General features: G+C 38.4%; 2 protein-coding genes across 4 annotated transcripts in view; one reads left to right on the top strand and one right to left on the bottom strand.

Moving 5' to 3' along the window:
* lonp2 (lon peptidase 2, peroxisomal) overlaps window positions 1-6,318 on the top strand; it is a 24,887-nt gene extending 18,569 nt beyond the window's left edge. The window contains exons 12-15 of one of the 2 annotated variants that reach the window (XM_058750681.1): window positions 1,243-1,391; window positions 3,568-3,775; window positions 3,976-4,160; window positions 4,266-6,318. In XM_058750681.1, the coding sequence (XP_058606664.1) occupies window positions 1,243-1,391; window positions 3,568-3,775; window positions 3,976-4,160; window positions 4,266-4,487 (764 nt within the window). In that variant the 3' untranslated portion in view covers window positions 4,488-6,318. The remainder of the gene's footprint in view (window positions 1-1,242; window positions 1,392-3,567; window positions 3,776-3,975; window positions 4,161-4,265) is intronic. The other variant, XM_058750683.1, reaches the window with a different exon arrangement.
* siah1 (siah E3 ubiquitin protein ligase 1) lies at window positions 6,165-26,715 on the bottom strand. 2 transcript variants are annotated; one of them, XM_058750685.1, is made up of 3 exons: window positions 26,426-26,715; window positions 17,903-17,959; window positions 6,165-8,330 (listed from the first exon to the last, which is right to left on the bottom strand). In XM_058750685.1, exons 2-3 carry the CDS (start codon window positions 17,910-17,912, stop codon window positions 7,480-7,482), a joined length of 861 nt encoding a protein of 286 aa, XP_058606668.1. In that variant the 5' UTR covers window positions 17,913-17,959; window positions 26,426-26,715; the 3' UTR covers window positions 6,165-7,479. The 2 variants fall into 2 exon arrangements, with proteins under 2 accessions (XP_058606668.1, XP_058606667.1); XM_058750684.1 differs by lacking the exon at window positions 26,426-26,715 and adding an exon at window positions 20,134-21,065.

The following is a 26,715-nucleotide window of genomic DNA, read 5'->3' as shown; positions in this document are numbered from 1 at the left end:
TGGCTGGTCATGTGACCAACATGCCCCCCAGCTCCATCCCACTTTTATTACTAAGGCATAATTTTTAAACATTTTTCAAAAGCACTGTTCATATCTTTGTCTAAATAAAATACAATAGTTAAAATCAGTTAAATGAAATCAAATTAATTATAATATATTGTTTTCTTATGTGAAAATTAAATAAATAAATAATAAAATATATTAAATACATGAAAATAAATTAATAAATGGATATTTTTTTGTATATTTTAATGAATAAAAACTATTGAGTGGAGTTTTAAAGTTGGCATGTGCAGTGCTATATATATGTAGTGACAAATTATTCACATAAGTCCAGTCACGTACAACAATAAAATAAATATGTCTCATTTTGATTTGTTGGCAACATGAAAGAGAATTCACAACACATATAGATTATGTAAAATGATGCAAAAAAAAAATTATGCAGGGCGATATTTAATTTAATAAGAATTTGACTAAATCATAAAATTGAGCTATTTAGTTAATAATGTTCATGACAATCACAAAATGAAGTAACAATACATGGTTTTTTGTATACAAGTTTTTTCCCCCCCCTAGAAAATGTGCGCTGATCATGCACAACAAAATCTTATAAATCATTATTATGTCTTTCCTCAGACTGGCATATGCACTTTCCTTCTTTGTTCTTCAGAACATGATGCTCCTCCTTTGCATGTCATTAACAGTCTAGTCACATGACATGTGGGCAGCAAGGGGCATGTATATAATTGTGTGTCTTGCCAGGGGCAATAGACACATGGATGTACGCTGAAAGTAAATACACCCTGAAGCTGCTTTCTTTATTCTGTATGATATTAAAACCTATAATACCTTATTGTTTCCTCCCAAAATTAAGATGGCACCTGCTCTCCCCCTTAGCTGGACCCCTGTGGCATTTTTATACAGCCTATAATTCTCCATTATTTCAGACAGCTCTCTTTCTCGCTTTTCTTTTCACTTTTCTCCCCTCCGGCCTCAATGTCTGTCACCTTCCTTAATGAAAAGCCTCAAATAGACATGATAATGGAAGTGCCAGCGTGATACAATTTTATAGGGTTTTTTTGTCTTGTAATTCACTTTTCTGAATATGGTTTTATTTCTGCTTAAGTGGAGTTTACTTTTAGTTCATGAAATGTCAATCACCTGTCTCGTCCATTTAAAACACCAGAGTTTAAATGGACTAAAAACCACCACTAAAAACTCTGTCAATGCTTTCACCAGTTTCCCATGAAAGATCTTTGAATCTTTCAGACCAGAATACAGAGAACAAGGAGGAGGATTCTGGGATAGCGTCACCTCCAGAGATGCCAATTGTTATTGACCACATTGCCCTTAAGGATATTCTTGGACCGCCAATATTTGAAATGGAGGTTAGTATCAAATAAATGCCTGAAGGCTCTTGTCTATTCAGGAAATGTTTCTAAAATGCATAGAAAGCACTTCAAGTCTCTCCATTTTGTGTATGATCCTTATAAGAAAGTCAAAAGCATCTTTTGTGTCTCCACAAAAAATGTAATACAGTATTAAGCAGCATAACAGTTTTCAACATTTACAATAATAATAAATGTTTCCTGAGCACCAAATCAGCATATTAGAATGATTTCTGAAGGGTCGTGTGATACTAAAGACAGTAGTAATGGCTGCTGAACATTCATTTTAAAATATAGATTTAAATAGAAAACAGTTATTGTAAATTGTAATAATATTTCAGAATATGAATGTTTTTTTTAAAGCAAATGCAGCCTCGATGAGAAAAAAATCTCCCCGACCCCCAACCTTTGAATGGTAGTGTACGTCTAGGGACCAGCGTATCATAAGGATTTGGGAGTAGGCTCTTGAAACCACCCAGAGCATCTTAGCAACGGCATAGCAACTACCAAAACATCCAAGCATCATGACGGCAAGTTTTGAATGAGCAAGCATCACCTACATGTTCTTCAGAAAAATCTAGTAGCCTTTGTTCTTTTAAATTGAAGGTTGATGTCATTTTCCTGTCATTGCTTGTGCATGGTGCTTCATTTGTCCACAAACCTTTCGGACTGCTAGCCCCCGGCCTGATGCTGTGCTGTTGTGTTTCTCAGAGGAGAAGTGCTTTCTCTTTTCCGTAATAGAGGCTGCATTCCTGCCATGCCTATGGGGACACGGCAGGGAGAGACCAGAGGTAGTCAGAGAACAGCCGAAGTTCTGCTGAACTATCACATACATCTTCTCCTTTGAAAACTTACGTTAGCACTCGACTTTCTGCAGTTAGTTTACCAAGTATAAGAAACAAACAAAAGATAAGGTTTTTGAAAGAAACGTTGGTTACACTTTATTTTAAGGTCCAATTCTCTGTATTAACAATGAACTACATCTTTTGCGTCAATTAACTCCTAATTTGCTGCTTATTAGTAGTTAGTAAGGTAGTTGATAAGTTTAAGTATTGGTTAGGATTAGGGATGCAGAATATGTGCTTAAGTACTAACAAACAGCCAATATGATGATAATAATAGACATGCTAATAAGCAACTAGTTAATAGTGAGAATCGGTCCCTATACTAAAGTATTACAATTATTAAGCTTGCTGTGTTTTTCTACATTTAAAGTTTATAAGTTGGCCATATATATATATATATATATATATATATATATAATCATTTTTTTGACATTACGATAAGTTTGTAACACATACTTAATATACTTATCGTAACATAAAAAAAAAATATATATATATATATTACACACCATACTATATATCGATAAGTATGTTAAGTATATAACATATACTTAACATACTTATCGATATATATTATCGTATGTAATATCATTTTTTGATGTTATGATAAGTATAAGTATGTAACATATACTTAACATACTTATCGTATATATATATATATATATATATATATATATATATATATATATATATATATATATGTGACCCTGGACCACAAAACCAGTCTTAAGTCGCTGGGGTATATTTGTAGCAATAGCCAAAAATACATTGTATGGGTCAAAATTATCGATTTTTCTTTTATGCCAAAAATCATTAGGATATTAAGTAAAGATCATGTTCCAAGAAGATATTTAGTAAATTTTTTACTGTAAATGTATCAAAACTTAATTTTTGATTAGTAATATGCATTGCTAAGAACTTCATTTGGACAACTTTAAAGCGATTTTCTCAATATTTAGATTTTTGCACCCTCAGATTCCAGATTTTCAAATAGTTGTATCTCAGCCAAATATTGTCCGATCCTAACAAACCATACATCAATGGAAAGCTTATTCTTTCAGATGATATATAAATCTAAATTTTGGAAAAGTTTTGTCGTCCAGGGTCACATATTATTGTATGTAATATATATTTCTTTTGATGTTACGATAAGTATGTAACATATACTTATCATATATATATTATCGTATGTAATATAATTTTTTGGACGTTACTATAAGTATGTAACATATACTTAACATAGTTATCGTATGTAATATATATATATATATATATATATAATTTTTGACATGTTACGATAAGTATGTAACCAGAGCTGTCTATGTTTGTAGGTCTCGGAGCGACTGACCCTGCCAGGTGTGGCGATCGGGCTGGCCTGGACTCCGCTGGGTGGAGAGATCATGTTTGTGGAGGCCAGTCGTATGGAAGGGGAAGGTCAGTTGACTCTGACGGGACAGCTGGGTGATGTCATGAAGGAATCAGCCCATTTAGCTATCAGCTGGCTCCGCAGCAATGCCAAAACCTACCTCCTTACTAATGGTAAGTTACAGACACACACTACATTAAAATTTCAAATGTTTTGAAAGAAGTCTTGTGAATATTATTACAATTAAAAATAACTCTCTTTTTTCAAATTTTTATTATATTTCTAAATGTTAATTTATTCCTGTGATGGCAAAGAATTTTCAACAGCGATCGACTGTGAGCGAGATTTATGTGTTCGAATGATGTTGTTGTAGGCAGCGCTGATCCTCTGGAGGGTACCGATATCCACTTGCACTTCCCAGCAGGAGCTGTCACCAAGGACGGACCCTCAGCCGGTGTTACAATAGTAACGTGCCTGGCCTCGCTGTTGAGTGGGCGGCTGGTGCGCTCTGATGTGGCCATGACTGGAGAGATCACTCTGAGAGGACTGGTGCTGCCGGTGAGGAACCCAAAGCACATCCTTCACAGAAACTGGTTTTATTTAAAAACCATTCATCATTAGAAGTTGCTCATATCTCACAAGATATATATTGTCTCTCTACAGGTGGGAGGTATAAAGGATAAAGTCTTGGCAGCTCATCGAGCCAATCTGAAACGAGTTATCATCCCCAAGCGCAACGAGAAAGATCTGGAGGAGATACCTGCCCATGTGCGAGCTGACCTGGATTTTGTTTTCGCCAGCACTCTGGATGAAGTCCTGAATGCGGCCTTTGATGGCGGGTTTCCCACGGCTGTCAGTCATCCACAAGTTGTCAGCAAACTCTGAGATTGTAGCTGCTAGACAAACTCATGAACCCAAGACTTTTTTTTTTTTCCTCATAGGAAGCTTAACACGAAGCACTTACTCTCACCTTAAGCATTGAATGCTAGCAAATCAGCTTTAAATAAGCCTATATTAATTTTCCTCTAATTTGTTTGATTTAATTACAGATGATTGTTGTAAGAGTCTAGTTTTGTTCCTGTAGAACTGACAAAAAAAGTTGATCTGACCATTTTTGAGATCTTGATACTGTAGATAATTATACAAATACACTCTTTTTTGAAAACTGTGATTTAACCAAGTGTTTTTCACTAAATGAATTAGACTAATGAAAGTCAAAGTTCTTAAATATGAGAACTGGAAAATTTAAATATGTTGACAACTGTACAGTTTAAAGGAATACATCTGGGATCTGTCAAACGAATGGAGGTTAGCATTAAATAACTGCCAGAAAAGTCATTGTGTCACTACAGGAAATGTTTCTAGAATTGGTAGCACCCACAAGCCTCATTCTTCCTTTAAGACGTCACACGAAGTTTACAGTGTCTCCTTTGCAGTGTTGTTCGTAGAATAGCATATTGGCAATATACAGTCTGACTATTTACATTTACTTCTTGTTGGATCAGAGTTTTGAATCAATTTGGACATGTCAGAATAATAAATGTGATTTCATAGTTTTCTATGATGTTACAATTTAAACTTACAATAGAGAAAGTATTGCCATTTGTCTGTGCTACTGGGACAACTGTAGTAGTGACTCATCTTGACAACTGTTGCTTAATTTTGTAGTTGCCATGAACATAATTTGATATGCTATACAGCAAACAAAGCTGACATTTGACCTGCTTTAATGCGTTCTTGTCCTTGACTGTAATACCTGCATGACAGCTCTGGCCTGAAAATACGAGGCGTGTTTGGAAACGTTGTAAGATGTAGACTAGCCCCTTTCACTTCAGTCTGTCAGTTCCACTTGAAGGGTAGCGATTTGTTAGAAGAGCTAATTTCCACACACTTTGGTCCTGGAAAAGTGTGTAGAGACAGCTATAGTCTATGTAGAGGTTGAGCTCCATGAAACGTATAAATGCTGGCGCTACCACAACTTGTTTGAGCATCCTAACCACCAACATTGGCTCTACTAATATCGTGAGCTTGGGGTTTAACTACATTTGTCCAACCGGTGGAAGATTGGGAAGAAGAAAAAAAAAAAAAAAAAAAAAAAAAAAATCGCAGAAAGCCATTTGAAAAATCACTTTTGTAGTTCCATTAGGCAATGTTAGCGACACATTTTAGCTTAAACGTTCAGTAAAAATCCTCCCAGGATGTTCATGTCATGAGGACAATACATATCATTAATTCTGATCTTAGCAGTCCATAAAAGGAAACAGAGCAAAACAATAACCTCCCATTTTGCCAGTCTTGGTTCAGAATTTTTCCTATTCATTTTCTTCAATAGGATTTGAAAACATTCCTAAATAGTCACGAAATTAAAAGCATGCTTAACATATTAAAAATTTATGTTGCACACAATGCAATTTAACGTCAGATGTAAAGTAATATTATAGTTTTAGGTTTACATGTCATAAGGTTTAAATGTTGTTAAAAAGCAAGGGAGCAAGGATCCATGAAGCCAACATTACCATCAGCTGTCATTTAGAATGAGCAGTGAGAAAAATTCACAGAGGGTATGAAAAAGATAGATTTATTTACTGGCAAAATAGAACAAAACAAACAATAAAACAAATAAAATTAGAGATCAGGACTAGCAACAGTACAATGTATCCACAGAGATGTTTGGCTTTGCTTCACCCTATCCTTGAAAAAAAAAAAAAAACAGAAATACAGACATACAAAGAACAACAGCAACAAAAAATATCGACTTACAAAAAGAGAAAAGAAGACACGGATGTCTTCTGAAGAACACTATCTACAAACACTGAAGATTAGCCACAAGGTTACAACAGCCTTTTTCATTCCATTTTCTTATTAAGTCATTACAAAATGATAATTATGACAATAATCTCATTATAATAACTGTATTAATTGCCCCGGTTCCTAGCCTGACATTCAATGCAGTGTTTGCTCCAGTGTTTGTAATTGAGGGCTTTCAGGTTAGGAAACAAAACTTATGATCTCACACATACTGTACAACTTCTATCTATCTTTCAAGAGTACTTGATATAAAAAAAAAAAAATAAGAAGTGTGGCTTTTATAACCTGGCTTGATGTGCGTGTGCCAAGCCATCCCTTCAAAAACAAACAGGAGAAACACTGCAGCGACAGGCAGAAACAAACAAGACTTCTAAAATGAAATCTGGACTTGTTATAACTTATCCAGTGGTCATGCACCAATTACCAGAACCTTTCTGTATCATACTCAAGGTAGGAAAAATTAAAGGGAACAAAAAAAAAAAAAAAAAAAAAAAAAAAGGTGTTGGGGGGACAATATTAGAATAAAACAAAACCTTATATTTGAACATAAAAAGTTAGTGTTTTATCTGAACTGAAATGCAAAACGTCTTGGGAAACAACAACAGAACGAACAAAAACTTGCTCTAAGGGTTGCGCATTTTGAGCAAACCCACCCCATAATTGATCAATATTCCCAACCGCCATCCAGCTCAGCGTGCCGTTCCTCAAACCCTCGTTCCAAATGCCACATTTGCAAATGTCCATTCCACAAACGTGGCTTTCCGACACCTTCAAGGGCAATGAATGTTGCTCTCAAAAATGTAGAATACATTAATTATTTAACTTATATAATATTGTAGCATAAAACTGAGAACCCAGGAGTTCTGGTTGGACGTGCCAAGCTCCAACCAATAACAGTTTTTTTTTTTTTTTTGATGACTACTCGGAACGAACAACAGCAAAAAGTTCCCTAGGTTAGCTACTCCCCCGTCCCCCAAGCACGACTCAAGGTATCCTGCGGTGTATTGAAATGTCTGGTTTCATGTTTGTATGTTTGTGTATGCGTTCAAGTATGCACAGCTGTTAGTCCTCAGCACATGGATATGGTGACGTTGATGCCCAGGTTGCCGTTTTCTGCAAACAGCTGAGCAATGGAGGTGTCAAACACAAGGCAGTCACTGTTCATGATGGCGGTGGCGATGCCCTCGTGAATGGAACGTGGCGTCGCCTCCCAGGTGAGTCGCCGCCGGTGGCCGTTCAACTCCAGCCGGTAGGCGAAGTTTTCCGCCTGTTTCCGTGTGCCGATCAGCTGCACGATGGCAAAGAACTGCTGGTGGCCGTCATATTTCTCCTGCTTCTCCAGCACAAGCATAAAATGGAAGCCGAAGCATGACTGCATCATGACCCAGTCTACCGCCCCAGGCAAGTTGATGTCTGTGGCCAGGAAGACAATATCCTCACCTTGTAGCGTGGTTATGGACTTGTGCTGGTGCAGCAAGTGGGGCATGACGGCGTCGAGAGATCCCTGCCACTTGCAGGAGGCACCAGGACAGGGGCAAGAGTATGGCCGGAATTCACAAAGCTCCTCGTGTTCAGCCTTGTCTGTGTGCGGTAGGGTGACTTCACAGCCCGATGAGGCATACTTGCATGGGAAAAGCACTGAGTTGGCCACTTTCTCCATGGCCAAATTGCGGATTGAACCAAGAGGGCCTCTGCAGGTGGGGCAGCAGGTGAGTTTGGGCCGGCAGTTGCTACAAACCAAATGGCCGCTCTGGCACTGCAGGATGGGCGGCAGCACATAGTCAAAACAGACCGGGCACTCAAACAGGCTGGCGAGGTCGCTGTTGGATGCGGTGGTGCCCGACAAGGTAGGGACGCGCTGAGAAGGGGGACACTTAGAGGTTCCTGTGGGCAGCGCTGTGGCAGTCTGGCGACTCATTTCTAAAGAACAGAGGGAGACAGAGAAGAGAGTTAGCATGGCTAACACAGAGAGCCAGAAGGAAATGGAGGTACATGCATTTACTCCAAATCCAACCGCAGCTGAACTCATTATGCAGGACAACAGAGATCAGCTGGCATCTAATGCACTGACCTGAGCACCTCTGCTGCCTGAACATAAAGCAGTAGATATTTTAAAATGTAGCCTCAGGGTAAAAGGTGCACGTTTCTGCTGATTCAACCAGTAAGAACTCCAAATAAAGCTATGAAAGTCTCAGCAGCGCTTTGGCCTGTTCTTCCCGAGTGGCTCATAGATATAGCCGTCCAGTGCCACCGATAAGTCAGACGTGGGCCTCTGGGGAAGGCTTGGGGCAGCTATTTCTGGCACGACTAAAATGCACAGATCTTCACGCTTCATTTTTTTTTTTTTTTTTATAAAGCCAGACATGGAGAGTGGACCAGAGCGCATGTCTGCTTCAGTACTGTTCCTATGGCAACAAGCTGCAGTGAGAAGGGTGTATGTGTATGGGACAACCTGTGGAGAGAAGTATAGGACTTGGGATGGATTCTTTCCTAATGCAGGACAGAAGGAGGGTGTAACACCCTACATCTACACATCAGTCAATAGGAAGCACAAGAGCAACTGTAAATCAGCACTGGGGAGCAAATGAAAAAGACTGATTGCAAATTAAAGAGACATCAATTAAGACACTACAGAACAAAGGAGCAGCGTGGCAGGATCAGAGCACAGTAAATCGTCTCATATGGAGGAATAAGGACAGTGCCAGAAAAGAGGGTGGGGGTGTGGATAGACGACGAGCTCTGTGTGTGCATGTATGTAGGTGGCTTAGAATCTGCTAGTAAACACATCTGCTCTGATAAAGCCCTAAGTATTTTTAGCCTCCTCACTGAGCAGCTCTCCGAGTATAACAACTAAGGCCAAAATTAGCCCTCGCACTACGTCCTCAATGCCTTTCTAGGCTTGTAGTCAAAGACCAGAGGATTAGAAGTGGCAACAAATACATATGGATGCTTAACATGATTTACACATTCCTGGATCATCATCCTTTGGTCCTGGAACATTTCTATCAACCAGTCAGAAGGAAAAGGGTTAGCCTTAGGTCCTAGAATAACAAAGAATGATGCAGGAACATGTTTTACATAATCACTTTATCAAAGCAACACTGCATTTAAGATATATTTGTAGATCAATAAGTATCGAACCCATAATCTTGTTGTTGCTAGCACAATCCTGTATACTGTTACAGGAACAGTGCCCCACTTGGGAACTTATGTTCTGTATGTATGAATGAAAGTATGATTCTTGCATGACGTGTGGTCAAATCCCAGGCAAGCCCCCAAACGGTGTTAGAACTGTAGAGAAACATTTTACAGGCGCTCACCTGGGTATATGTCAGGGGTGTCCTGGAGGGCCAACGATCTGCAGAGTTTAACTTCAACTCAAAACACATCTGAACCAGCTAATCTAGGTCTTTGTGATTATTAGAAACTTCCAGACAGGTTGGTGCTGAACTCTGCAGGATGTTGGCCCTCCAGGAACAGGACTGGACACAACTGGCTTACGTTGAGATGTGCACTTATTTCCAGCACAGTTGTCACTGATACAATAAGAGAAGCAAAGACAGTCTGTCTGCTTGACATTGAGCCAAAGAGACAGCAGGCCAACCTCCCACCATGAAACTGATGGCTGTTGTACACTACTGTTACGACACTGTTGCTCCATTAAGATGAGGTTTTAATGACAGCTGAAGTGATGCATGTGTCTCGCTGAGAGGAAAAGGTGTAAATGAATTGGAAGGGAAGGGAAAGCAAGCATATAGGTCCTGTCAAGTTTAGAGTTAGAGTTTGAGATAGTGCTTGAACTGTGAGAAAGGATTATTTATGGACACTGACTTTTATAAGTTGTGCTTGGCAGGCAAAATATGCTACTTCTGCCAAAGTTAAATATCAATCCATCAGAAATTTGTTTCTTGGGGGGGGGCAGAGAAGCATTCCAGAGCAGCATGTTCAAACATCATGTTCATCCAACTAGTCTCATCTTAAATTAACCTTCAATGTAATGAGGAAGTATAGGTGTCAATTCATCAATGTAATATAAAAAAATAAAAAAAACTTTTCATCCAATTTGGGTTATTCTTTTGGAAAGCTATAATGTATATTGTGACCGTTTGCCATTTGTTTTCCTTTTTAGTCCACTGTGCCAAAAGTATGTCTAGAAAGCGAGAAATTATATGGCACATAAACAGTAGACTTGGGTTTAAAAAAAAAAAAAAGTTGACTTCTACTAAGGATTGGTTTAAAACTCTAGAAGAAAGTAAGAGAGCTAGAAGCCCTTGTGGCATTGCTGATTTTTCTTTGTAAAGTTCTTCATCTGGGAATCAAAAGAACTGTGGCGTCTCTCTTTTCTCCAGCAGTGCTGAGCTGCTATGTCAGTGGAAAGTTTGCAGTCCATCACATATAACAGGAAATCCTGTAACCCCAGAGGAAGTGGTTAGAACTCGTTGTCAGGTCTTCTAATGGTGTTTGGAAGACAACAAAAAGGCAAATGGCAATGCAACACTGCACAAGCTGAAGCTGCAATACCCAATACTGCTATTTGTGTGTCTCAGGTAGACCGTTAGGCCAGGTAACTTTAGTACATCAAATCAATGGAGCCTCAGCAAAAACATCAGCATTAATGCTGAGGGTAACATCAGCACTAGTGCTGAGCGGAGTCAAAAAATTAAATAAAAACAGATGACATGTCATAGTCAAGTCTTAAATCCAAGGCACAAAAATGTGAACAAAACACTTTTAGCTATACAAGGTCAACAAGTTAACCTGTCGACATGTTTACAGCTAGTTACTAAATAAAAACACATCTGGTCTAATGGCACTGACAACTGAAAGTACTGTTACCACTACAGTAATTTAATGTAAGAACCTATAGCATGTACAACTGCAGAACATGCTTTCAATGCTTTGGCCAAGGATTTGCACCTGCATTTGTATGCTTTTGTCCACTATGTTTCTGGGGTTACAGAATTCTTCAGTCAACGGTTACAGAGTTCAAGCCAACCCAACACTACATTCTGAGTGAACAAAGCTGTTGGTTTCCAATGAGTCGTGATTATTTGCAAGCTAGAATATGGTGAGATGTTAACCTCAAGCAATTTTCAATGACATCATAGAATGATACACACACCCACACACAGAGTCTTGCCTTAAAAAAAAAAAAAAACCAACACCACAATATACCATAAACCATACCCTGCAGCAAGAGCAAAAAGCAAAATCTCTGGAGTCGTCACTCATCTCCAAGTCAAGACACAGATAATTGCAATGTAGTCACATCTCAAATATTCTAATGTTTGCTGATGAATTCAAATATCAAAACTGCAACCTAAGTTTGTCATGCCTGGAGCATGAGCTGGGACTCCACATGTCTGGTAAGTGATATGGGCCGGTTTCTGACGAGACATGACAACATGAGTTGAAACTTTTGAAAACAAAAAATTCTTAAGGCATATCTGAGATTAAATAAGTGCATTGCTTGAATACACAATTGAGCATTCTCATAATTCAATATTGTAATTGATGGAACAATAACATTTTACAACTGCACATAAAAGTAAAAACCTGGTTAAAATCAAGAAGCGGGTTCTGTTCATTTAAGGGTACGGATTAAATAACCATTGAAGAGGCACAGAAACAATTTCATATTCACAAAGAGAAAATGAAAGAGCTGACTTTCTGCATCTTGCTTAGACAGTACAAAGTTGCATAACTAACCTCTGTGACAAACACCTACATTAATGAAACACTTGAATAGTTTCTTACAATGCAGCACTTTGAAAAGCATGAGGCAGAACCCTCTAATATCCATTTGCAGACTCACAAACTGAAGATATCACTAACGAATGGCAATAGATAAAAAGGGTTAGCAAATTTTTAGGGTTAGCAGAAGTTTTATTAAACTCTGGCTTGGTGTTTAATCAGGTACAGTAATAATGCCAGACTCCATTGAGATGTTTGTGGTCAAGTGCTTTGTTCACTCAGTAGGTGTTACCATTGGATTTAAGATCGCTGCAGTCTCTGTAATGTGGTTAGTGGTCTGCAACATTCTGTAAAGGGAATTAGTTTTATTCCCGAGATCTGAAAGCAGTACTCAAAATGGATAATAAAAGTTGTGTGGGTTATTAAGATTTACGATTAGAGTTTGACTAGCTCTTTCAATTCCTCTATGAGGCTTATATGTGCTATGGAAACAAGCTTGTACTGTACACATGTATGACTGCAGAAGGGGTTTGTGGGATACATTCTGGGACATGTTCCAATAAAATGAACTGCTTTTGGTCTAGTTTCATTTATAAACAGCGTTATTGAACAGTTCTCTGGAAGAAGTCCTTCTAAAATTGATGTAAGGCACAGACAAGAAGTTCAGTATACAGGGCTTTGGTGGATGAAGTGATTAAGGCCAAAAAGATGGCAATGTGGTGTAACCAACCAAAGTTAGTTTCATAAGAGATGGGCTACTTTAAGAGCAACGTAAGAGCTTGTTTCCACCGAGCGGTACGGTTCAGTACAGTATGGTACGGTACACAATTATGTCCGTTTCCATTGTCAGAAGTTGTGAATGGTAACAAAATAGCAAACCATACCGTACCACTTTTTTGGTACCCTTCGCTGTGCTGGGTACCCCAACGGAAGGGTACCAAAAAAGTGGTACGGTATGGTTTGCTATTTTGGTAAAAGGGTGGAGCTAAACTCACGTCATTTTTGCGTGATACAAGGGGATAAAGCTTCTCCTTCACTCGTTCCACTCTGCTGTCCGTGAGTGTTGAGCTTATTTATATCAGAGTGCGCAAACACAAAAAATATAACAGTGTAGTGTAGTGTTGGGCGATATGCTAAATTTTCATATTGTCAGCCTGTGAGATCGCCAATACACAATATTATCGTGCTAATTTAGGCTATTTAATTATTTATTTACTTAGTTGGAAAGAGAACCAACTCCAGCATAAGGCTAAAAGCAGCCTAATGTTTTTAATATGACTGAATTTGTATTTAACAAATTAATAGAAACATCGTAAGTTACTAATTATAATGCTTACATTTCCTCGGTTATTCAAAAAGCAGCTACAGAAAATGAGCAAAGAACATTTACATTACCAAAGATCTCATCACAAGCTCAGTCTAGTGCAAGTTTATGCACTTTAAAAACACTCCCGTTACAATTAGTGACTCTACACAGTGAGATGAATAAATCTCTTATACTTACAATCGCACGTACATCTGCACTTTGTTGTTTGTGATGAGAGAATTCACGGAACTCATCTGAACGCCTCTGACTGGCCATTACATTCATAAGCTCAGCATAATCGTGTGTGATTGGTTATAACGAGCAACACTGTAAAAACGCTGAAAAATATAACGCAACAAATAAGCCCTGATATTAAAATTAGATAGTATTACTATCCTAATAATAATAATCTTGCTATTGTCAAAGGCGATATCGCTGATTATGTTTTAATTATGTCCCTCCTGTTGATACACGATACTATCATCCACCGGCACAACCCTATAATAGTGTATTTTATATTTTCACACAGACAATAGCCGTCTGTAATAACTGTAATAAATTGACAATAACCGTTCCTTAATATGTGTTCTTGTGGACTTGTGAGACGTCATTGCCCCAAAACCCGTGTAATTTTCAAAATATTACTGTTATTCTGTCATGAAATGTAATTTTAAGAGTTTTTCCAGGCAAGAATGTAATTGTTTAAAAGTCAAATCTGTGGTTTATTTATAAAGATAACAATCGCGCAGTGTGAATTACCAAAGACGCGATCTGAGAGAATCGCCGACACGTCGCCGACGCCCGCGAAATATTTGGCATGCTAAATATCTGGAGCTGTCGGCGATTCACAGTCCTGCTGTGTGCAATGATTTCTGACTGAAAACTACATCACGATGACCTTCAGCCAATGAGAGACAAAGATACAGGGTAGAGGGAAGTTCAGTGAGGAGTTATAGACCATATCAGTATTTTAATATGTACAATTATATCATACAGAAACGAGCACAAACGCTTGACCAGCCGCAACATCAGCATAACAGTTACTGCAAATTATTATTTACCACTCTTTGCAGAACACAATCCCTGCATCTCCCTCCTGCATAATCTGTCTTTCTTTTTGTAGCTGGAAATCAGCGCACAGACCATTTGCGGGCTATATTGTTTTAATACTTCCAGTCTCGCTCGAGAACAACGGTCTGACGACGCAGGTTCTCGCGTTATTTCCTTATCACTTCGCGTGTGTTTTGTTGTGAAACGAGTTTGCGGATCAGACAGAGTTGTCGGCGATTCTTCCTATTGTGAAATCGTGCAATGTGAAAGCCCCTGTCGCCGATCCATCGTGCAATGTGAACAGAACAGCGACTGAATGCTTCCCCAGATAGTCACGCAGTGTGAAAACAACAGCGATCCGACGAGTTTGAAAATCGTGCAGTGTGAATTCGGCATTAGCTCGGCTAGACCTTCCGACATATGCCGCAGGCTCTGATGTCTCTGATTAAACATGATACACAATTCGTTTTGGGTATATTTAACAGGCATTTGTGGTCTCATGAATCTATTATTTGTTCCTGGTCATATAGTTTTGGCTGAGCACAAAGTTATGATTAGGGTTGCAAAGGGGCGGAAAATTTTTCCACATTTGAAACTTACCAGGAATTTATGGGAATTTTGGGGAATTTATGGGAATTAATTGGAAATTCATAAAACTGAATCATATACAAACATAAATATATATATTTTTTGATCATAGGCTCACTTGCATGCAAACTAATACAAATTTTAAAAATGACATTTTTAGGGTGGAATCTGTGATGCTTTTTTCAGGATTTACTGTTGAATAAAAACTTATGAACAGTTTATATCTTTTATATATATTTTAAAAGTTTTATATTTTCTAACAATATAAGTCTTTGCTACTACTTTTTTTTAAATTAATTTAACACATCCTTGTTGAATAAAAGTATTAATTTATTTAAAAAAAAAAGAGAAAAGATACTGACCCCAAACTTTTGAATGGTAGTGTATTGTTAAAAAAGGATTTCTATTTTAAATAAATGTGTGTGTTTTAAAAAAAAAAAACCTCTTTATTCATCAAGGAATCCTGAAAAAAGAATCACAGGTAGTAATAATAATAAATATTAAGCAGCACAACTGTTTCCAAAATTGATAATAAATAAGCATATTAGAATGATGTCTGAAGAATCATGTGACACTGAAGACTGTAGCTTTGATCACAGAAATACATTATATTTTAAAGTATATTACAACAGAAAACCATTATTTTAAATTGGAATACCGACAATACTGCACAATATCACTGTTTTTTTTTTCTTCTGTATTTTTGATCAAATAAATGAAGGCTTGATGAGCAAAAGATATGCAATGTTTAAAAACATTAAAAATAGTAATGTGTCCAAACTTTTGACCAGTACTGCACTACTGTATGATAACAGAAAACTTGCTAGCAGAAGGAGCATCACAGCTTGAGCTAAATAGCACATAGCCTACCTCATAAACTGTCTAGCTACTGTATAAACACTTTTTGGTATTTACTAGTTAAACGTGAATCCCATAGATCAAATATATTTAGAATATCAAAACTTAGATGTAGTCTTTGGGCTCAAATGCAGAAAGTGCGGCTTTAGAGAAAATGGAGGGGAATCCCCTCTTAGTTGACTAGAGGATTGTGTGTGGGGGGAGGGTCATTTTTAGACTTTTGTTTTATTATTATCTCACCTAAATGTTTGTTCAGTCAGTGTATTTGTTTTTACTATGGTATAGCCTAATTTAGTTGCACAGTATATTACAAACACAGCACAAGGAAGTTTTAAACATTTTTTGTAATATTCATGTAATTTATATGAATACTTGCCAAGATGGACATTTTGATATTTTGTGTGCAGGATTTAAGAAATGATATGTGCATGTAATGGTAGATAAGCACAGTGCATGTAGGGGGCGTGGCCTCGATAGCCCTGCAGTAAGCAGTGTGCTGTGTGCGATTGAGCAATGTGTAGAGTAGAAATTAAACTGAAATTGCATTAAATCTGGTTGTTTTAACCAAGATTATGCTGCAAGTTTTTGTTCTCAACCACATTTAAGTTCCCAGTTCCTGCAATTTAGCAAATTTCCAGTTTATTTCCATTAATTCCCGTTAATTCCCATATATTCCCGTTAATTCCCATGGAAAGTTTCCAGTCTTGAAAATTCCCAGAATTTTGCAACCCTAGTTATGATTAACTTTATATATTTATTTTGAACTTTACCGTAGTACAGCTAGGGCTGTCGCGGTTAAGGAATTTCCCTTGCGGTAATTTTGAGTGGCTCAATAGCGCGGTATGACCGCATATTTTATAATATCAGTTATAAAATCAGTTAGTTCTGATCCTCGAATCTGACTGACAAGATACGTTTTCTGTTAATATTTCACCTGCGTGTTCTAGATGGGCTGTCAGTCAGTGCAGTTTCATTGTTACGCCACAAGGTAGCGTCAAGGAACTGTCTTGAGTGAGTCTTCATTCAACTACATGTTCAAAAGCGCTGATTCATTCAGAGATTTGTAATGAAACACGCTGTTTAAATCATTTTTACTTTGAGCGCCACTTTTAAAGGCTCAGCTGACCAGCAGAGCGTCCATGCTAAGACAGATTTGCTTTCCTTGGACATGACAACCTGTTTTCACAGATATACATGACTTGGCCTGAAGGACAGACGCAGGTAAATCACACGCGATCAGTCGAACACATTATCATTGCTAATATTCAGTACACATGCACGGTGTAAAACAAGAAGGGCGTAACCTTACGAAAAAGAAAACACTGAAATATCGCGGTTGCTCTGGTTGTTGCATTCCTCTGCGGTTATGCTCATCAATAGCGCGGTATTGCGGTTATCGCGACAGCCCCAAGTACAGCGCTGACTTTTTAGCATATGTTTGACTGAATTGTTTGCTTTTGTCTTTATTTCTTCTTATATAAGCCTCTTACACTTTGTACTCATACTTTTATAATGGCTATTATTGTTCATTAAAACTGACATAAAAGAGGCAGAGTTGTGCTTATTGCCGCGCTTTATCGTCGATCGCTACTTCCCAGCATACACCACACCTATCGAGTAAGGGTACTGTTGGCGGTGGAAACGCAAGCTGGATCAGGCTCAGAGGGTTTGGAAGTCTGATGGTACTGTTTTCCGGATGGGCACTGAGAGTGAATATAAGCACAAGCCCTTATCATCCATCTTTCCTCAGATATTTCTCCATTCACTAAGAAGCCTTGCACATCCCCATGAACTGAAGCTGAACTAAACATCAGCTGAACATAAAATGGAGCATCACATCCAAGAAAAACCCAACCCTGTTGCAAGTTTCAATGATCCTACATTTCCAAAGGCCTGCACATTGGCAGTAGTCTCTGTTTGGATAACCTAAACATTGCATGTTCTAAAAATACAATAACAGAACTCACACAGTGAGAACATAAAAGTGAATACTTGCCTTCGTCCATATGATTCCCAAGTACGTCTTTCTTCTTTCCTTGAAATGTGTGGACCTCTGGAATGATAGAGAATGCAAAGAGAGAGAGAGAAGGTTTGGTTAGTTTTGTAAAATACAATGAAGACACTCTAGATCTACTTATGTTTGTTTTCCAACTGTTGAGCTGCTATTCTGGTTTATTTTATAAGTGAGTGTTTGGTTTTTCCACAAAGAATAAACAGAGGTGAAAATCAGGTCTCACAGCTAGTCAGTTCGTTCATTGCGTAACCAAACAAAAAAAAAAAAAAAAAAAAGTGTTTCCATACTGTTTAAGTGTCACTAAGCTCCCACACTATCTAAACAACAACTAAAGTGTTGCAAATCCTTCTTAAAACATTGTTCTTACACAAGAATGACTTTCTAAACAACATAAAACTTTTTTATTTATTTTTTTATATAGCAACTGTATTATAAATTATGATAACAGAAAAGTCAATGAAACTGGGAACAATACAGGTACAAAACAAGTAGAACAGACATTTCTTCATACCATGATGTAAAGAAACAGACACACCCCTCCAACTGATCTCCTTTCAGTGGCCCTATGAATACAGCTTTATACAATTTTTAGCCTTTCTAACATGAAGCCGGTTAAAGCTGATGCTTATGGTGGGCAGGACTAATGCACAGCACAACAGCGTCTGGGCTTCACATTGATTTCTCCACATTAGGCCACACTTCAATACTTCATCAGAAGCCGTTCAAAATGGAAGGTCGATCAATATGCATTAAAGTATCTGGTGAAATTATTCAGCAGTTTAAGAGATGTAGAAGTCTAAATCTGGCAGATGGTCAATATCATGGATCAGCATGACCAAAAGCCAACAGGGACTTAAAAGCTGAAAACTCAATTTTTGTTCTGATATCAACAATCGTAATTGACTCTGCTGCTAGTATGAGAACCTCGTGATTAAGTTATGAATCCATTCATGAGTCATACAGTGACCTGTCTCAATATACCAAATCTCAGGATCAATTCTATGTCATACAAAAAAACGAATGCAGCCATTCAGCTACCAGCAAAAAGCTTTGGCTTGTGGGAAAAAAAAAAAAAAAAATTAAAAATAAGTAGGACAAGATAAAGGCATAGAAATGTACTGTGGGTAGTTGACAAATGGACATGGATTTTTTCAACATTTAGAATTTGTTATATTTTTATTTTTTGAAGAGGATTATTTTAAGGGAAAATGTATGATTTCAGATGTGGTAACTAGGCTAGTAACTAGTTTTAGCAACATTTAATTTTAATAGTCATGTAATCTGAGCTTTAAAATTGCATAATTAGGCTAAATTGAGAAGTTTAAATTGATGATAAAGTGCAGATTATTCTTTATTATTTCCAGATGTTTAAAAAAATATGCATTTATGAAGAGACAATGAAAATGTGTCATGCCATCTACCCATATACAAAGACACAGAAATACATGATCCTCCAGTTTGTGAGTCAGAGTTGCCTTAGTAGATAGACAAGCCTCAGCTTGTCCTCACTGTACCGTCCCACTTTAATGTTCAACCCCCCCACACCGACCCAAAACCCATATGTGTATCTTAGTCTACACTATTACACTACTAACGTAGTGAACATAAAAGCACAGCTGAGTACAAAACACTGGAACAATGCACACAGCAGATCTGATGACAGCTTCATTGAAGCCATGCTTTCATGCCACAGATGAAATCAAGGATGGGAGGGAAATCGGCATTTTAAAACAAACAGAGAAAAGAAAATAATAAGTGTTGTCTCTCAAAATAGACAACTTTCCCCTCTTTGTCCACAGTAGAAAGCACAGGAATACAAGAGGCCCAAAGGACAGCAACTGTGTTAATGGAACAGTTTTCTTATTTACACAAAAAGGGTGGGTATGAATGTGTTTTTAATGTATTGATTGTCTTCTGGTTTATGTCACATGTGAAAATGTTTCAGTGTTATATTGTCCATTCAATGAAAGCGTTTTATCCAATGTTGTTTTGGACTCTTGACTTTCATGGTATGGAGTCGACAAACACTTTCTTTAAAATATCTCTTTTCATTCCACAGAAGAAAGTCATTCAGGTATGGAATGACATGAGGGATAGCAAATAAGAATAGAGCTTTCATTTTTGGGCAAAGCGAATCAGAGACCAACGAAATGGTCTTCCTCTCAGGTAGTAAAGTTAGCGGTGGTAGTAAACAATGCAAGCATGGTTGTTACCTTTAGGTTTACTAGCAGTTCTGGCCGCTATGCAAGAGAAGAGCTTGAGCACCCCCTTCCATGAGTACACGGGCTGTAGTCTAATAGTAGCCGACATGGGGAGCAGATTGACTCTTCATCATGCTCTTTCCATAAAAACAAAAGGGCCTGTACGAGAGGGTCCCTCCTTTTCAGTTTCACGCTCGTTTTCCTGCAGTCTTCTAAGAGCAGCTTAAGATAAAAACACAGCTCCAACAGGTCGCCTATCCCCACCCCCAACCCCCCAAAGGAGGAAGGGATGAGTCCCAAAACACCTACACTCGCACAATCTGCGTAATTCCAGCAAGTGTTCCTCAAAGTGGAGAGCAATATATTTGTGTTTTAAAAGACTTTCTCTTCAGTAAAGCACAGCCCAGGACGAGCACAAAGAAAGTTGGTAGAGCAGAAAGTGTGTGAAGAAAAAAAAAAAAAAAAAAAAAAATATTCGCTGTAGTCAAGGAATGTTACACAAGTAGATCCAGATTCCAGTGCCTGGAAGGAGACTTCCAGCAGCAATCTCCAGAAAGAGGCAAAAAGACTAAAAACAGGGTTAAGGAGTCAAGTTGTCAGGCTTTTCCCTCTATTAGCACATTCCAAGACTTGCTTGAGATAGACCACTCCCAGGACTTTCAGAGTATCCCGTCAGCTCTCCAAGTGAAGAAAACGGAGAGGGAAGAAGCACGCTGTTGCACAGAGGAGCAAACTCTCAGAACAAACGCAGAAAGAAGGAGAGAGTCCCGCCTGCACAGTCACCACGGAGTCAAATGTCAGTCTGAAGTCAGCATGCTCACTCTCTCTGGTTCTCTCTCTCTGAGTAGGAGGAGGAGGAGGAGTGGGACCGGTTCATGGGCCCAGCCGTGTCAGATTACACAGCTCCTCCTCTTGCCGATGCCTCTGCCTCTATTCATGTCTCCCAGACAAAGAGATTTTACAGCATGGCACCTCTACGACAGCCGGCAACATAAACAAAACACTCAACGATCACACACGCTGCTCATAAATAGCACTAACAAAACCACAAATACTGAGCAGTGCAGCTTTACAGGCACTTTAATGCCTTTGTAAGAGAAAGAGAATGTGGTGCATTACAACAAATTCAATACCGCCAATCCTAACTGCTATAAAGAAGCTCAGAGCGCAGAGCCACATCATACACCACTAAGTATCGCCTCTCACCACTACCCAAAATACCCCAGCGCACGCCCAACATGCCTAGAATAAGGCTGATAAAAACAATCTGACCTTTCTGCTCTTGAAACTGACATTAAGGCCTGGACAACAACCCCCATCTGCGTTTCAGTGTGACACTACAGGGCTCTGACTGTCTCGTGTGACCTTTGGTCCCTAGCCTCCGTCAAAACATACCCTGTAGATTTAGCTAGTGATAACATGGCAACCAAAACATTAAGTTCCACAAAGCTGTGCTCATGAGACGTCGTATTAAAATCCTCGCCATTACAGTCACAACAAATGGTGTTCATCTTTAGGTTCTTCAGACAGCCTTTTCCTATTTATGTAAAAACATCTGTTAATCATAGAGCTGTTAAATACAATGATGGACCTACAAAAGAAATGAATGCCTTTGAAAATTATCAAAGACCATTTGCCAAGTCTTTTGTTCCAGTGTTGCAACATTATCATTTGAAAGGGCAGATGTGAGGGTTCACGCATGTAAAATGGGTTTTGCTCAGTCCTGCCTCACATACAGTGTGACTGAAACACCTGCAGGCATCCTGTTCTGTGTTAAATGTGCTTATTGTAATTTCTCACCAACCCGTCTGCACGGATACAAGGAAAAATACCTTGCCGTGTCAATGGCCAAAAAGTCAAATAAATAAATAAAATTCTTTTATGACAAAAAGGAAAAATCTTTAACACTGTCACTTGACAACAAAATGGTATTATAAATTGAATATTTATTCAGCTGACCTTGATTTTCCCCAAATATTTAATTCTTTAAATTTTTGTCCTTCATTACAGTATAGCAAAGTATTAATTTTAAATCCAGAAACAGAAAACAGATGGCAGAAATGGCAGTGTCATCTCCTGAATTCATCAGTACAGGACTGTATGAACTGCTTTTTTGATGTTTTCTTTTATATTTTTGAGTAAAATTATGCAGTGACAAAGAGTCTTATCACCCATACATAATCTTCTAAACTCGAAAAAACCCTCTAATAATACTCTAATATTTTTATTATATAATAATAAAAAAACTAAAAAAAAATCAACATACAAAATTCCAGACTGATATATAAAAGGACTCATTTTCTCCCTTGATAGGTCAATTATAGTTGAGCTCTGGAAACCAATGCACCATGTGCTCCACACTGCCCCCATGGGCCCAGATCATATGCTGACAGCAGAATGATTTGTTAATGGTACAAATCTCCAATCAACACAGGACAAGCACTTGTAAACAAAAGGGCTGAGGGTAGGGCAGAGATTCTGCCCAGCATTTCCATCTAAATGAGGGCTCAGGCATGATATTTACATGCAGGTCATAGTGCTCCAGGTAGAATAAACAGCAGAGCTCTACTCCTCTATAGTCGGGATGCAAAGCAAGTGGAATTTTCCAGTGGAAAATAATTTAGGGGGAAAACAAATCACATATCACTCATGTTGAATCTACAATCATCAGTGCAGTTGTTTTGTGCAAGATTTTTGCCCTAAGCCCATCTTAACAGAATGCTTTTACACACTGCAAAAGCATTGTAAACATGCACCGACAACAGGACATGCACATTGCATATAATTTGGTGTGAATATCAACACCATAAACAATCAAACAGTATACAATAAGCATACTAATCTGAAAGACAAAAGTTTATCCTCCACAGGCTTTATTTAATTAAACATTACTACGACCACAATAGGCTGGGCGATATATCGCATGCGATTGTCATGCGCATCTCGTCAGAAAGCCGGTTCCGTGATTAGCGGTAAATCTCCATCACCTGCTTTCAGATGGAGCGCCATTTAATACACAGAGCCGTAGTTCACTGACAAGCTACACAATATCGTGTTCATTATTGAAGGCGATTCATCTATCAAGCGATATTGCGTATCTTGTCAATCTACGGCTCTGTGTATTAAATGCCACTCCATTTGAATGCAGGTGATGGAGATTTACCGCTAATCACGAAACCGGCTTTACTGACGAGATGCACATGATCATCGCGTTCTATATATCGCCCAGCCCTAGACCACAACATCTAACGGACTACATCTGCAGGACCATCTTCAACACGCTCGTCTCCAATTGGGCCACTCACTTCAAAAGTGAAACAGAAGCTTCTCCATCTGAAGACAAACAGGGGAAATGAAGCATAACATGCACACTTCATTAGCGATTCTATCCCATCCATTATCTCCTGCTCTTCCCCAAGATATCTTCTACATGGACAGAGTCCATTAGAGCTCTATCCTGTAACTCTATATACAGCTAGAGCTCTGGGCAAGGGGCTGTTAAGGTAACATGCAGCCATAACCATTCAATTGCTGTGGGCACCCTAGACAAACAACGAGGCATTTAGTGCATGTGTGTTGTCATTTACATTTACATAAGAGGGTTTGAGTCTCTGTTCAGTGTCAAAATTCAAAAGCTGTCATTCTCAATCATCTTCACAGGCCACAAATGTCAGATCCTTGCCAATTAAAGTGTGCCTATTCCACATGCTGAAAAGCATACTTTGAATTGTCTTAGATGCTGCACATCAGATTAATAAATGACACACACTAAAAACATCAGCATGTTCGCTGCTCTTTTGCCAAAACAGAATCTCAGAGCCAAGCAAAGCTCAAGCAGGCTAATAACAATAACACTATTTAAATGAACAAAAGCACAATTATTAGAAGCAACTGCAACAAATTAATCCAAAACATGCTAAGCTAGAAATGTGCAAATTGATTGTTGTCAAGGAGAAAGAATACTGAGACGCAGTGTGAAGACTGAATCCACCCACCTCCATGCATGTACACAACGTAAACAATCAGGCTTCTTGTCTGCTTCACTCAGACAGATGGTCAACCAGAATTATGATGCTGTAGCGATTATGCAGGAGACATATTGCTGGCACAAGGGGGTAAAGAGAACAGTGCTGTGTGTACGCAAGCATAAGAGGTGGAAGAGAGATGCAATGGACCAGAGAGTGTGAAATGGTCTATCCCTACTACCGGTATATACTCCTGTTTCAGCTATTCTAAACAGGCTCAGGTTACCTCACCATTACGCTGAAGCTGTGGAGTCTAACTCTAAAAGACAGATGCTGTTTCTGTGGGGGGCAAGTTCGGCTGACCAAGTGTGTGCAGCTGCCCCACAAAAACAGGTTGAAAACATAAGAGTCACAATAAAATGGCTCCAGACATTGATTGAAATGATCCAAATGTCCAGACAACCACATGATTTTTTAGGCAAATATTTAGCTGCACAACACACAATAAGTAGAGATAAACCAATATTTACACTTTTCCTCTCTTTATGGTTATATTGGGAACACCAATATAGAATAACACTCAACAACGCCATTTAAAAGGAACAGATGTCTTGCAAGTCAACATATGTTAAAGGTAGGCATTAGAAATACCAATAAATAAATAATTAAATAGGTAGAATCATTTAGAATGCAAAAATATTTACTAAGTATATTTTCTCACATAATAACAACAATAATAATCATTTATTATAATTACTGCTATTACCTGTTGGTGAAAAAAGATATTGGTTAATCTCTGCTTGAAAGGCTGCATGAACATGGCCTTGTGAACATCTTACTAAAGAACACAAATATCTGTAGAGATGTTGTACCAGCAAAAGCAGAGATAAACAATCAATAACTTTGTGAAGAATGCCCCATAACATGATCCTAGAGATCACTGCTGAGGGGAGAATGAAAGAGGAGGATTGCATTTCCAAGTACCTGGACACACAGAAACACAAATCTAATGTGTCCCAAAGCCAAAGTAGAAGGGTTTATGCATTTTTAACCTTACGCCTTTCCAGGCATTTTCATCAAACCAATTAGAAATAGCTATGGGCAAATAAGGCATCCCAAATAGATGCAGGTTTAGATGTTGAAAAAAAAAACAGCCTGAAGGCTTTCTTAAAACCTCTATTTATTCTATGCAGGAAAATATCAGGTTCGTGACAACACTCCAGTATTTACAACAACCTTACCTTACCTTGATAGTAGAAAAAGGTTAGTTACAGAAGGGATTTGACCCTATCTAACTATTGCTTCAACCAGCAGCAACTTAAGCTCAATTACGGTAATCGATAGGGGAGGTGCTTAAATGGATCTTTAAGGATAAAGAACAACAAAAACAGTACAGCTCAATTCAGACTCGCAACATCTCCATTGCAAATCGTAGCTGCTTTGTAAACAAACCAGAGTGATGTGATGGTCGAGCTGCCAAGTTCAAGGCGTCTGAGAGCGCGGAAGCTTAAAATAAATCCAGTGTGTAGCAGAGACACGGGCATTCATGACATTAAGCTACTTTAGGTCTCAAAGCAATCACATGCACACGATTTTACTGTAACGTCTTGAGTCTGAGAGAGTCGTGTAGACTAAAAACTCCAAAACAAGGGTCGGTTGACGGCTAGCTTTGTGCATGTTTTCTTTATGACTGATTTCTAAATCATCATCATTAAAGATTATATTGACCATAACAGTGATAAAAAGGTTACTAAATCACATGCTGACTTTGTCTTTGTGTATATAACGTTAACACATGTGTAGATAACGCCAGGCTGCTTTTGCATGTTGAGATTAATACAGCATCTATCTGTCAGTCAAGTCATCTCGCTACGGTTAGAAACACTCCAATACGATTCAATCTCAATTAACGAGGCCTCAAGCTTGGGACTAAAAGAATAAACACAAATGGTGTGTCTGCATCTATGCATCCTACTATTAATATTAGAAGGCACTGCAATGGTTATATTTTATTTCATTTCATCACATAAACAGTGTGTCTCGTTTAGCATTAGCATAGAAAGCTAGCAAAGCCGGGCTAATAATGGCTACATGGACCAAATCTCAGCGCTTGGTAAAATTAAAAAATATTTTGTGACTGGTTACGAACCACACCAGGAATCGTAACGTGTTAGCAGAACAATGGGTCACATAAAATGTGTTTTGATGAGGAATACAGCAAAAAGGATTGATAGCATGGTCGGCTAGCCGCTTTTGAGCTAGCTAGCACGCTAAGCCTAGTAAAATCAACAACAGACAGAGCCATTATCCTCGAACGGGGATTTAAACACTGCACTTACCCCCAGAAAAAATATTCTTCTGCTGCCAAACGCAATAATTAAAAAAGAATCCACTTCACGTAGATCCGCGTTAGGTTATACGTCCGTTAATCGTCTGGATGTTTGTTTCCACATTCGCTAAAAAGAGACGCTGCTGTCGCCCGGCAGTCTCGGTGTCGCGCACTGACTGAAGCTGTACAAATATATTTTTCACGGGAACGCCGCTACAAGACTACGTGAACGCGCTTTAGCCACATGAACGCGGGAAGGAGAACAACGTTGGGTCAACAACAGACGAGTGATGATGAGAA

This window comes from Onychostoma macrolepis, chromosome 18, assembly GCF_012432095.1.
Source record: "Onychostoma macrolepis isolate SWU-2019 chromosome 18, ASM1243209v1, whole genome shotgun sequence".
In the NCBI taxonomy this organism is placed as follows: Eukaryota; Metazoa; Chordata; class Actinopteri; order Cypriniformes; family Cyprinidae; genus Onychostoma; species Onychostoma macrolepis.
Note: the sequence above shows the minus strand (reverse complement) of the source record. Positions and strands in the feature narration are given on the sequence as shown.

What these genes read in the sequence shown, in the direction of transcription:
- siah1 (XM_058750684.1), bottom strand. Translation starts at nt 20,230, where the DNA reads ATGTCGGCTACTATTAGACTACAGCCCGTGTACTCATGGAAGGGGGTG. An exon ending in AACTGCTAGTAAACCTAAAG is followed by an intron (nt 17,960 to 20,133) that starts GTAACAACCATG and finishes CTATCATTCCAG; the next exon opens with AGGTCCACACATTTCAAGGA. An exon ending in TGGGAATCATATGGACGAAG is followed by an intron (nt 8,331 to 17,902) that starts GCAAGTATTCAC and finishes TCTGTTCTTTAG; the next exon opens with AAATGAGTCGCCAGACTGCC.